This window comes from Neovison vison, unplaced genomic scaffold, assembly GCF_020171115.1.
Source record: "Neovison vison isolate M4711 unplaced genomic scaffold, ASM_NN_V1 Scaffold_042, whole genome shotgun sequence".
NCBI lineage: Eukaryota > Metazoa > Chordata > Mammalia > Carnivora > Mustelidae > Neogale > Neogale vison.
The window spans coordinates 1-13,234 of NW_025334846.1; the positions used below are offsets into that span (position 1 = coordinate 1).

Genomic DNA, 13,234 nt, shown 5'->3' on the forward strand with positions numbered 1-13,234 from the left:
ACGTGCCCGAGCGGGCGCCGGCACAGCCCCGGCTTTCCGGCCCGGCGCGGCCCCCAGGCCCTGTACTTTCGGTTCCGCCGACAGGTTGTCTGCTGCGACCCGGGGGCGCACTTCCGCTCGCCCTTTGACCCGCTGCCCTTCGCCAGTGCGTTCTGCGGTACGGGGTTTCGGGGCGCACCTGTAGGGCCCGTGGGGAGTGTGGTGTGCATTTGTTCTGCTAGAGTCTGAAAGGGCGCGGGGAAGCCACAGGGTATGCGCCTTCCGCTTGCGGCGCAGGAGCTGCCCTTGAGTTGCGCGGGCCCAGCCTCCACACGGAGAGCCCGGGGAAGGCTGAGGCTGCGCGCGGGCGCTCGGCCTCTCGGCGCCCTCGCGTCCCAAGTGAGCCCACGGGGCGCAGGGTGGGAGACGATCTGGGGGTCCTGACCCCGTCCCGCCCCTGCCGTGTGCCCTGTTTCCCGGCACGGTTTCGTCCTGACCCCGTCCCGCCCCTGCCGTGTGCCCTGTTTCCCGGCATGGTTTCGTCCTGACCTGGGAGCCCTGTAACACTGCCCGCCTTTCTTCCCCGTGCAGCACCCCCTAAGCATGCCCGCGGGAGTGTCCTGGGCCACCTACCTGAAAATGTTCGCCGCCAGCCTCCTGAGCATGTGCGCCGGCGCCGAAGTGGTGCACAGGTACTACCGGCCGGACCTGGTGAGTGCCGGAGGGTCCTGCTTCCTGGCCCCTGGACCGCTCCGTTCTCCTCCCAGCGGCGGAAGCGATCTTAAAACGGAATTAGAAGGACCATCTGCCCTGAGCGTAGAGCCTGATGGTGGCATTGCATTGCCTTTAGAGCAGCACCCGGCCTGTTCATTCACGGGTCTTACACAGCCAGTCACTTGGCTGCCACCGGCCTTGATCTCCTACCATTTACCCCTTGTTCCCACTGTTGCAGCCACCCTGTTTCCTTGCTGTGTCCCACATTCATCAGGCCGGTCCCCATCTCACTGCCATAACTTTTCTCATCTTGGAATGTTTTTCTCCCAGATCTTGGGTTGGGTTCCTACTTGAAAACGTCAGTCTGCTCAAATACCTCCTCCAGCAGTGAGAGCGCTTTGGACAGCTCCTAAAGGATTCCTCCTTCTGTTACTCTGTCCCAGTCCTTTGTTTGCCTAGAGGACTTGTCACAGTTTGCAAGTATTTTATTCCTTTTGTCTGTTTACATGTTCTTTGTTTCCTCCACCAGCATGTAATCCCCGTGAAGGGACTGGACCTTCCTGGTTCACCCTTGATCTTAGTAGCCTAGAAAAGAGCTTAGAATATAGTAAATGCTTGATAAATATTAGATGGATGAAGGACGAGGAAATACAGGCAGTTCAAGGAGGCAGAAATTTAAACGAACTTTTAGCATTTTAAGCATTCATTGAATTAGAACTGGGAATTAGAGGTGCTTTTGAGGAGTTACGGTCTTGCGGAGATGAAGGCAAGGAAGTGCAGTGGAAATCTTTACACGCACGTTGCTAGGTGCTCTGCTACAGGCGTTGAGTAGACTGGTTGGAGCACAGTGTGGGAACAGTCATCTCTGCCTGGACTCTGGAGGGGTGACACAGACAACCATCCATTGGTCTTTCTAATTTCAGCTGTCAGCTACAGTTTTGGGGGTGTTTATTCTTGTTTTCAGACAGGGCAACTGAGATTCAGAAGACAGGGTGATTTCCCAGGGTCACATAGCTTCCTGGGGATTTGAAGCCCAAGCTTTCTGTTCAGTGTTTCTTTTTAAATTATTATTATTTTTTGATCCTGTTAATGAGGTAGTACCGCACCTTTGTAAAACATTCAGATTGAATTCAGGCATGTAGAGTGGAATGTGAAAATCTAGGGCTTCCCACACCCAACTTTCTCTAGTCTGCTACCCTCAAGTAGCTACCATTTTTTGGTTGGTGTATACTTGCAGACTTTTACTATTGTTAAGATACACATGCTCCTGCGTGCACACAAACACACACACGCACTGTAGACAGGGTGTTTTCCCCCATGGAAATAGGAATTCATATACACATTTCTCTGTAACCTGTTTCTTTTGGTTAATATCTATATGAACAGACACATGTTTATATCAACAGCCTTTTTTCTTTCTGATCATTGAATAGCATTTTATAATATGGATGTTTCATATATTATTTAATCTCCTATGGACGTTTTGGTGGTATCTAGTTTTTGTACAAATAATGCTGAAGTAGCTCTTACCAGCAGGGACTGCTTCTCTTTTGAGTTATAGGGATATGTCAGGGTTACTTAGTGGAGACAAAAATGGGTAAGGACCTTCCACAAAAATGCAGTTGAGTTACTAGCTCCTGAGGAATAGACATCAAGCGGGCATTACAAAGGAAGGAATACCTGTGATTTGCCCCTGGGAAATTGACCTTTGATTCACCCATCTCATTATAAGAAGGAACACACGAGGTTGTTACCAGCAGCTTCTTTGACCTTGGGAAGAGGTTTGGTTTTGATTGGGCACAGATATCAGCAGTGGGGTACTTCTGTAGGGCCCTGAAGGCGGGCTGACTGGCTACATGTAGGATGCTGGATGCTTCACTAACATGTAAGGAATTTATGTTCTTTTGCTGTGTCTGTTGGTCTTGTTCTAGCAATGACTGTCACTATTGTAACAACTGCTGGCCTTTGTTGGCGTCTTTCAGTCATTACAGCTAGAAGGTCTGGGTGGAGTCCAGACTCAACCATGACAGCTGCCTAGAGTGAATGCTCAGTGCTGTCTTAAGGGAGCAGCGTTAAGGATGCCTTTTCTAGTTGACCAGCTAAGCTGCTCAGGATTAGAATGGAGGCAAGGACTCAAGGCAGATGTTCTGTCCTGGAATACAAAGTGTGCTTTTGCTTGCGCTTCCGTTTGCATCTCCATTTACTTTTTTTTCTTTTTTTAAAGACTTGATTTATTTATTTAACACAGAGAGAGATCACAAGGAGGCAGAGAGGCAGGCAAAGAGAGAGGGGGAAGCAGGCTTCTCCCTGAGCAGAAGGCCCGATGCGGTGCTCCATCCCAGGACCCTGAGATCATGACCTGAGCCAAAGGCAGAGGCTTAACCCACAGGCTTAACCCACAGGCACCCCACATCTCCATTTACTTTTGCATTACTTTTACTGGTCCTCTTTTCCTTAATTTATAATCTACTTAATATTGAAGGCCTACTCAAAAAATGCAGTCTCAGTGATGTAGCAAAGACGATAGGGTTTGAAGCCGATGGCCAAGAAAGAATTCCTGAGATGTCTTTGGTGCAAAAAGGTGGTTTTATTAAAGCAGGAAGACAGGATCCATGGGCAGGAGGAGCTGCACTGGGTCATGAGGAGTGGTCTGTTATGTACTTTCAAGTTGGGAGGTGGTTAGGGATACCGTAAACCTCTCAGGTATTTTGGAAACCAAGTTTCCAGGATCCTGAGGGGGCTAGGTATCGTCAGGGAAAGGTCATTTATTACTTAGTAAAAACTCGGTCAGGAGACTCCTTATTTATATATCAGTGGGTCATATGCTTGGGGGATGATTGCTAACATGTATCTTGGATAAAGAAAGTTTGAATTTTTATGCGTTAAAGTAGACTGACAGGATCTTGGGGTTGCCTTTTGCCCTTAGCAAAGTAGTAACTCAAAGCAGATGAATCCCTAGAGGAATGTCACACTGCCTGTTTCAAGGACTTGTCAGTGGGCCATAGGTAATAAGAAAATTTAATTTTTCTTTGGCCTTTGTTTACCACATAATTTTATTTTATTTTTAAGGTTTTATTTATTTATTTGTTAGAGAGAGAGAGACAGCACAAGCATGGGGAGTGGCAGGCAGAGGGAGAAGCACATCACTCAGGACTCCTTCCCAGGACCCTGGGATCATGAGCTGAGCTGAAAGCAGACACTTAACTTACTGAGCTGCCCAGGTGTCCCAGGACTCATTTTAAAGGGTTCATTTTTGGTTGTTTCCAGAAATACTCACATATACACAAATTGCTATTTAGTAGAACCTCTGCTGATATTGTTAACCTTTGAGTCAGTAAACTTATTAGTCTTTTAAAAATTGATTATATATTTAATGTATTTGGTAAATAAAAGTGCTGTTTTTCTGAAGTAGGAGAGCTAGGTTTTTGTCTCATGGAGTCGAAGAATGAATCTCACGGACAAAGAGTGAGTAAAGTGAGAGTTTGTATTAAGCAAGAGTACAGAAAAAACTCTCAGGAGTGAGAGAGGGGTCCCGATAAGGTTGGCACTGAGGGCTTTTAGGGTCGCTTTTTTTCTTGAAGGCTAAGCAGGGAGCTTAAATCTTTTTGCCTTCTCTACAGGCAGCGCTACTGATTAAGGACTAGTGATAGAATCTTTAATGGCTTACCTAAGGGTCTGTTTTTTTCTGTTGACCACAGGAGACTGTCATAAAACGACTTCCCACCTCGGGTGGTCTGGAGGTCCTTTATCTCTGGTTTCCTTACATCTCCACATTTTGGGGATTTTTGTGAGCCCGATCACATAGCCCCCTATTGATCTCTCCTTGTCTGGCCCTGCCTGTCCCTTACTCATGTCTTTTAATAAAAGTTGACTTGTCAGGGTACCTATGTGGCTCAGTTGGTTGAACTGCTTTCTGTGGCTCAGGTCACGATCCTAGGGTCCTGGGATCAAGCCCTGAATTGGGCTTCCTGCTCAGCGGGGAGGCTGATTCTCCCTTTCTCTTCCTCTGTGTGCTCCTGCTCTCTCTCACTCATTCTTCTCTCTCAAATAGATAAAAAAATCTTTAAAAAGAAAAATTGAATTGTCATTTTAGCTTTGTACTGTATTGGCAATTCAGATTTCTCCAAGTGTGTACCTCTGTGTGTGTAAGTGGGCAGTTGTATATACTTTATAGAAATTTGAATCATGCTGTTGTATTTTATGTTTTTATTAATTTTTAAAGTTTTTAATTTTAATTCCAGTTAGTAAACGTACAGGGTTATATTAGTTTCAGGTGTATACTGTAATTTATAGGGCTTTGTGACTTCATATAATTTCCTTTTGTGACCCTGGGGAGAAAAGCATCCCTTCTACATTAATTAGTTTACACAGTTTAATGAAGGTGAAGCAAGCTACATTCATTCTTATACTAAAGGGATGGGAATGTCCTAGTACTAGTTTTAAGGTAGGAAATTGTCAGATAGGGTACTCTGGCTTTTGCTCTAGTTCCCATCACCGATTTTTAAATTTTTTAAAAAAAATTATTATTATTATTATTATTATTTATTTGACAGACAGAGATCACAAGCAGACAGAGAGGCAGGCAGAGAGAGAGAGGGAAGCAGGCTCCCCACTGAGCAGAGAGCCCGATGTGGGGCTCGATCCCAGAACCCTGGGATCATGACCTGAGCCAAAGGCAGAGGCTTTAACCCACTGAGCCACCCAGGTGCCCCCCCATCACCGATTTTTTAAAAACGATTTTATTTGTCAGAGAGAGAGACAGACAGAGGGAGAGACAGACTCCCTGCTGAGCAAGGACCCGATAGGGTACTCGATCCCAGGACCCTGGAATCATGACCTGAGCTGAAGGCAGCCGCTTAACCAACTGAGCCCCTCAGGTGTCCGCCCATCACTGATTTTTTAGAAAGTCATTTCCACTTCAAAATGAGAATTGTGCTGTGAAGCACATCCCTTAGCTCCCTACCTCTCCTGTGACCCTGACCTCAACCCCACATTCTTTCCTAAACTATTTTATTTCCTTTTTTTTTTTTAAGATTTATTTATTTATTTATTTGACAGAGAGAAATCACAAGAAGATGGAGAGGCAGGCAGAGAGAGAGAGAGGGAAGCAGGCTCCCTGCTGAGCAGAGAGCCCGATGCAGGACTCGATCCCAGGACCCTGAGATCATGACCTGAGCCGAAGGCAGCGGCTTAACCCACTGAGCCACCCACGCGCCCCTAAACTATTTTATTTCTTTAGGATTAATTAGTTGTTAGATAAAAGAGTAAAATGAACTAGATCAAGGTGTTTGAACTTCAGGGATTGAAGTGCTATAGGAGATCACAAGTAGGCAGAGAGGCAGGCAGAGAGAGAGGAAGAACCTGGCTTCCTGTTGAGCAGAGAGCCTGATGCAGGACTCAGGCCCAGGACCCTGGGATCATGACCTGAGCCAAAGGCAGATGCTTAACCAGCTGAGCCACCTAGGCGCCCCTAATCTTGCAGTTTTATGTAAAATAATCTGAGCAAAGATTTTATTTCTCCAATTTTATGAGCTTATAAGGGTCCTGAGCACAGTCTGTTGATTTATTCATTCAGCACAGTCTTTTTGCCTGCCTTTTTTTAAAGATTTTATTTATTTATTTGACAGAGAGAGATCACAAAAGGGCAGAGAGGCAGGCAGAGAGAGAGAGGAAGAAGCAGGCTCCCTGCTCAGCAGGGACTCGATCCCAGGACCCTGAGATCATGACCTGAGCCGAAGGCAGCAGCTTAACCCACTGAGCCACCCAGGCGCCCCTTGCCTGCCTTTTATAATGAGGGGCATCCTATAGGGTTGTAAGAAATAAGGAGGAAATTACGGTGCGGCCCCTTTCCTCAGGACCTCACCGTGTAAGCTGATAGCTGGTAGAAATAGATATGCCTCTAGGGGTGCCTGGGTGGCTCAGTCATTAAGCATCTGCCTTTGGCTCAGATCAGGATCCCAGGATCCTGGGATCGAGCCCCATCGAGCTCCCTGCTCAGCGGGGAACCTGCTTCTTCCCTGCCTGCCATTCCTCTTGTTTGTGCTCTCTCTCTGACAAATAAATAAATAAAATCTTAAAAAAAAAAAAAAGTAGATATGTCTCTGAATCATGACAAACAGTTCCACTTGGATGTGCAGTGAGCATGTTGAAAACTGAGCTGCTGGTCTTTTTCTCCAACAGACCTGCTCATCTTGAAGCCTTGCCTGTCCCTGTGGATGGTGACTCCATCATTCTTGTTGTTCAGGCCAAAGCCCAGGAGTCCTCTTTAACACCTCTCTCCTACTACACATAATAGCAGATCCCACTGGCTTGATCTGAAAAGTACATCTGGAATCTCACTGCTTTTTACCACGTTCGCTGCTACTACCCAATTCAAGCCACGGTCAGCCACCTCTCACCTCAGTTTCTGTGATGGCTCCCTGATCTGTTTCTACCTTCCTGCCTTGCTCCCCTGCAGTCTTTTCTCAACAAAGCCACAGTCTTCTTCTTCTTCTTCTTCTCTTTTTTTAAAAATTTATTTGACAGACAGAGATCACAAGTAGGCAGAGAGGCAGGCAGAGAGAGAGAGAGGAAGAAGCAGGCTCCCTGCTGAGCAGAGAGCCCCATGCGGGGCGCGATCCCAGGACCCTGAGATCATGACCTGAGCTGAAGGCAGGCTTAGTCCACTGAGCCACCCAGGTACCCCCAGTGTCTTCTTTTTATGCTTGAGTCAGATCATGTCATTCTGCTCAGAACTCTCCAGGGACTGTGCATCTCTGCACCCGTTTTTCCTCTTTCGTCATCCCTTCCTGACCTCTCATTGAATACTTTATACCAGCGCTGCTGACCACCTTGGTTTCTCTGCACATAAGGGCACATTTCTGCCTGAAGTCCTCTGCATTTGTGGTTCCTTCTGCCTGAAACACTCCTAGATTAGCCGCATGGCTGGTTTTCTCATCCTCCTTGATGTAGATCTTTGTTAGAAGTCACCTTTTCAGACAATACGCACATGAGAAAATGCTCAGCATCATTACCCATCAGAGATATGCAAATCAAAACCACAATAAGATTCCACTGCATCACCACTGCGATGGCTATAATTAAAGAAAACCCAAACAGCTCATGACAGGTGTCAGTGAGGATGCAGAGAAATTGGAAACATCATATAGTGCTGCTAGGAATGGAAAATGGTACAGCTGCTTTGGGAAACAGTCTTGGCCGTTGTCAAACAGTTCAACATAGAGTCATAGGAATTAGTGATTCTACATCTTGGTTTATACCCAAAAGAAATGAAAACATAGGTCCACACCTTCTTGTACACAGGTTCATTTAAATGGAATCATATAACATGTGGTCTTTTGTGACTCGGTTTCTTTCCCTTTGCATGCTTTCAAGGTTTGCCCCATATTGTCAAATATATCTGTACTTCATTTCCTTTTAGGACAGAATAATCTTCCATCGTAAGAATAATAGCAGGACTGTATCCCATGTCCTCAGGATCATGACCTGAGCCGAAGGCAGATGTTTAACCCACAGAGCCACCCAGGTGCCCTAGACCCTTATTGTTTTTGAACAGTAACAAATTGATTTGAAATTGGTTCAAAACGAATTGATTCCTAATACTTGTTTTCTGTGCCGGGCACATGGTAGAGACTCAGTAAACAGTGCAGGAATGAATTTCAGATTGTGGAAAGCTTTATTAAGATTTGTGATCTGGGCGCCTGGGTGGCTCAGTGGGTTAAAGCCTCTGCTTTCAGCTCAGGTTGTGCAGTGGGTTAAAGCCTCTGCCTTCAGCTCAGGTTGTGATCCCAGGGTCCTGGGATCGAGCCCCACATCAGGCTCTCTGCTCAGCAGGGAGCCTGCTTCCTCCCCTCTCTCTGCCTGCCTCTCTGCCTACTTGTGATCTCTGTCTGTCAAATAAATAAAAAAAAATCTTTAGAAAAAAGAAGATTTGTGATCTGTCAGTTAATATTGATCTAAACGCTCCCTCTGTGAGTCCTGCAATACTGGAAACACAGCCTGGACAGTCGAGTCCTGTAAGTATCGGGTTAGAAACAGACTGACATGGGCCGCAGGCTCTCCTAATAAGGATTCATCATTGAGTGCACAAGGACTTTTGTGCCCTTTTTTTTTTTTTTCCTTTTTCCTTTCTTTCAGGTCACACTGAACTACAGTCTGAGGCAGCACTGGCATCTATCCTTTTTGTTTTCTTTTTTTTTTTGATAGACAATACCTGAAATTCCACCAAAGCCTGGAGAACTCAAAACGGAGCTTTTGGGACTGAAAAAGAGACAACACGAACCTCAAATTTCTCAGCAATAGAGACCTCAAAATACTTACTTAACTCTGCCAAGAACTCCATGAATAATATTATAAGTATTAAATATGTATTTTTAAAGCTTATTGAGTTAGCCGGGTTGTCTTTCAGCACCTAAAGCAATCTTCACGGCATGAGGAGGTGCCCAGGTGTTAACTGCTGCACTGAGGTTTAATTATGGATTGACCAGTGTTTCTTGGAAACTGCCAAAGTGTATATCATCAGCTTTTTTAATGTGGTGGAATAGATACTTAGCCTTGAATATCACGTGAGAAAGAATATTTACAGTGTTTCCTGCTCTTACAATTCTGGTTTATTTCTCTGAGGAAGCTTGACTGTCATGAAAAATGGGAATTATAAATTAACTATAATAAAAGTGTCATTGACAATTAAAGCTTATGGTGTGAAGTTAATATTTCTCTAAAATTGGACACTGCTATTTGTACCAAACTGAATTAAGTTGAAATATTTAAAGTTTGAAGTTCTTTTGGAACTGTGTACTTAACAAAATTATAGCAGATGTCACTTGGACTGTCATAAGTTCTTTATCCCCAAATTTAAGAAACCATGTTACCATGTAGTTATTCTTATAAAATATATTTAAAAATAGATGAAAAGCTTAAATGAGCTTCGCCATGGGGTGAATTGTGTCCTCTCCTCAAAGATGTTGAAGTCCTACCCCCTCCCCCGTACCTGTTTTGTGACCTTATTTGGAAATAGAGTCCTGCACATAAAATGAAGTTAAGATGGGGTCATTGGGCTGGGTCCCTAATCTAATCTAGTGTCTTTATAAGAGGAAAGTGCCATGTACAGAAAGACACAGAGGGAGAGCACCGTGTGACAACAGATCAAAGATTGGAGTCATGGAAGCCAGGAATGCCAGGGATGGAGAGCCGTCACCAGAAGTCAGAAAGGGGCAAGGAGGGGGTTCTAGCCAGAGTCTCAGAGGATGGTCCTGCTGACACCAGGATTTTAGATTTCTGCTCCAGAACTCTTGAGAGAATACATTTCTGTTGTTTGAAGCCATCTAATTTGTGATACTTTGTTATGGCAGCCCTCGGAAACTAAAACAAGTATTTCAAGTTTTTCTCTGAGTCTATAAATAAAGGACAAAAGCAATTTATAGAGCAATTGGCTTTCCATTTAGGGATATTTTTCCAAAAGAAGTTTTTTAGAATTCTGTGTTCTTAAAGGTAATATCTAGGCTTGCTTCTTAGCCAGTTAGCCAATTGCTACATCACATAAATCTTTGGGGTCATTGTTGAAATCTTAAAACCAGAAATGCAAACAAAATGTTTGTGTTAAATTTGCCGTAATAAATACCCTTTTTGGTTTAACAGTGTAAAGCAACTAAAGAAATGGTTTATTTCTAGTCTATATACAAGCTCTTTCTTTTTTGCAGCTGTGTTATTTGGTACCTTACCAAATTCTTCAACACAGGAGGAGGATCTGTCTTTCTGTCAATGATGGAGGAGCAGTGGCTCACTCCAGGGAGAGGGCTGAAGAACAAAGCTTTGAGTTGAGACTGGTTGTTTGCTGATATTTACTATGACCTTGTGATGAGACTTTTTCTGGAGCAAATTTCATAGCTGCCATTAATTGAATACTTTTTTCTTTTTCTATTTTTTTTTTAATTTAAAGATTTCTTCATTTTAGGGAGAGAGAGAGTGTGTGTGTGTGTGTGTGTGTGTGTGCAAGCGCAGGGTGGAGGGGCAGAGGGGGAGGGAGAGAGAGTGTTGCAAGAAGACTCCGTGTTAGGCACGTAGCCTGACACAGCGCTTGATCCCAGGACCTTGAGATCATAAGCTGAGTTGAAACCAAGAGTCAGTCACTTGACTGAGCCACTCAGGCACCCCTGAATACTTATTAGAATTTTATACTTTACCCTTGAAACAAATAATACATTATATGTTAATTAAAAAATGAAATTGAACGTATTTTTAAAATTCTATACTTTACAAATGGTGAATCTTGCCACAGCCAATTGCAAGAGTTTTATATCAGGCTGGAAAAAGTATCGTAGCCAATGAGGTTTATCTGAGGCGCGATTATTGCTAATTGAAAAGTTTAACTTTGTTTTTTTGGTTGAAGGAATTAAAAAATGGTTTCCAAAGCTCAGTAATTCTAACTTTGGGGCCTAACTCCCTCAAATAATGTGAATTCCCAAAGGTTTTAGGAAGGATACCTGATTTTAGTATAAATCAATAAAATCATTTTTTAACTCTCAACTAGTTTCATCAGTTGAATTTACTAGGTGCAGTTTTTTTTTTCCTCTGCCAATGAGCATTTTCAAATTCTATTTCTCCATTAATTTTAGTATATGAACACAAAACTGGTAACTTTGATAATGCATTTTGTAGTTATCAGTGAGGAGAGACCCGTCATCACTTTCCAGAATAAAGAGCTAAGGGTGTTGCTCACCTTTTGGAAGAAGAAAGGATCGACCCCTTGGGGCCAGTTTGTGCACAGGGAAGGTCCCCACCCATGCCCTGGGTGGACCATATGGTCCAATGCAGTGAACCATACTTTAAAGTCACTCACTCCCCCTCCCTGTCCCATACCTTTCATTGACAGGTACAGAGTGATTGGTCTGGCTATTGAGAGAAAAAGTCATGATTTGAATCCACTTCTACAAGACAATGGCTTTATGAAGGGGGAAAACTGATTTTCTAGCTATTAAAATAAAAATATACTGAAAGTAGAAGTGCCATCATTTTCAATACATGCTGATTCTGATGATTCTAAGTGACTTTCACCAAGGTATCCTTTTCTGAAGTTGACCCCTATTGTGAAAAATATGCATTGTGGTGGCCCTGGAAATGCATTAGTAGATTCTCTGAGGAAAGGCACTGGATGCTTCTCACTAAGCAGCCTTCAGTTGTCTTGGCTTCTGCAGGGACTTTAACAGCTAAAGGGTGACCTTGCTCAGAGCCACGCCTCCTGCCATTCAGCACAACTCTCAAGGGGCCTGTTAGCTCCCTTCCCTCTGAGCGGACTGGGGCGCTTTGGCCCTGCATTGCTTCTCACCCTCTGCTCCATCCCATTTCCTTTCCTTCCACAGGTGCTGATTTAGGGGCATTCCATAATAAATAGCCTGTATACTAAACTCCATTTCAGTGCAGCTTGGAGAACCAAATCTGTGCCTTACACAAACCAAAAATTAAACGTAGTACTAGGTGTTCCTTAATAGAGCTGTGGGAAAAAACCACCCAAGATAGACCAGTTGCAAGGTGTTTGGTCATTAAATTAGGTCAAACAGTGGTTTTGCAAGGTGTATATGACGTATCTGCTGTTTTTACCCAAAACTATGGGAATAGGATGCTTTCCAAGCTTCCTGCTGGAAATAGTGTACACTCAGAATGAGGAGCAAGTTCCAGATACTATTAACTTAATGCAATCCGATGGCTTTTCTATGTCTTTATTAAAAATTAAAAATGATGATGACCAAAAAATTGGAAACAAATATTATGATTGATGGCTAATATAGTATCATGAAAGGAAGCTGTACCTTTACAGCATGTTTCCCTATAACTGAGCTCCCATTTTATTTCTTATAAAGGAAAGGAAACAGATTTTTAAAAATCAAGTAAATTAGCTTTCAAAGTGATCATTGCAAACTAAGCCTAGAAAAATAGCTTGGGTGGGATAGGACACATAAGACAGACAAATACGAAAAGCCCAGAAAAGGGTCCTAAATTAATAGGAAAATCTAGTCCCTTACAAAACTTTATAGTACATAAAGTTGATTTCCATGATCTCTGAATATACAACTCAGGTTTTCTCATCCTAGCCAGTTAAAAAATAGACTGCCATTTCAGATGACTATCAATTAATGAAACTAGAGAAAACTATTTCTCCCATAAAAACTACAGTTCAGAAGGAATTAAATGATTGCTTGATGAGTATCATCACTCAGTATCTACAATTTACCTGTTATAGAATAATGGGTGTTTTGAAAAACACCCTTATTTTGGAATAGCTCTAGATTTACAGGAAAACTGCAAAGATAGCAAAGAGCCCCATGTCCCCTTCCTGTTTTCATGAATGCTGGTCCATAGGTCAAAACCAAAGAACTATGAACTCCAGACTAAATTTTACCAGTTTAATCCAGGCAATGAGTACACTTAGTTGCCACGTCTTCAGTCTCTTTCTGTCCTTGGTTTTGACCTTGAAACTTTTAAAGAATACTGTTCACATACTGTGTCTGATGGTCAAGACTGCAGAACCTTTCTTACCACATCCTGT

At 43.5% G+C, this 13,234-nt stretch overlaps 1 protein-coding gene across 4 annotated transcripts; it reads left to right on the forward strand.

Annotated features, from left to right (window-relative positions):
• The first annotated feature begins 37 nt into the window (after positions 1-37).
• Positions 38-9,383, forward strand: LOC122897963 (protein BRAWNIN). Of its 4 annotated transcripts, none has more exons than XM_044236139.1 (3): positions 38-145; positions 571-690; positions 8,899-9,383. In XM_044236139.1, exons 2-3 carry the CDS (start codon positions 583-585, stop codon positions 8,992-8,994), a joined length of 204 nt encoding a protein of 67 aa, XP_044092074.1. In that variant the 5' UTR covers positions 38-145; positions 571-582; the 3' UTR covers positions 8,995-9,383. The 4 variants fall into 4 exon arrangements, with proteins under 4 accessions (XP_044092074.1, XP_044092073.1, XP_044092076.1 ...); XM_044236138.1 differs by having other exon boundaries at positions 39-157; XM_044236141.1 differs by lacking the exon at positions 38-145 and adding an exon at positions 160-250.
• The last annotated feature ends 3,851 nt before the right edge of the window (positions 9,384-13,234 follow it).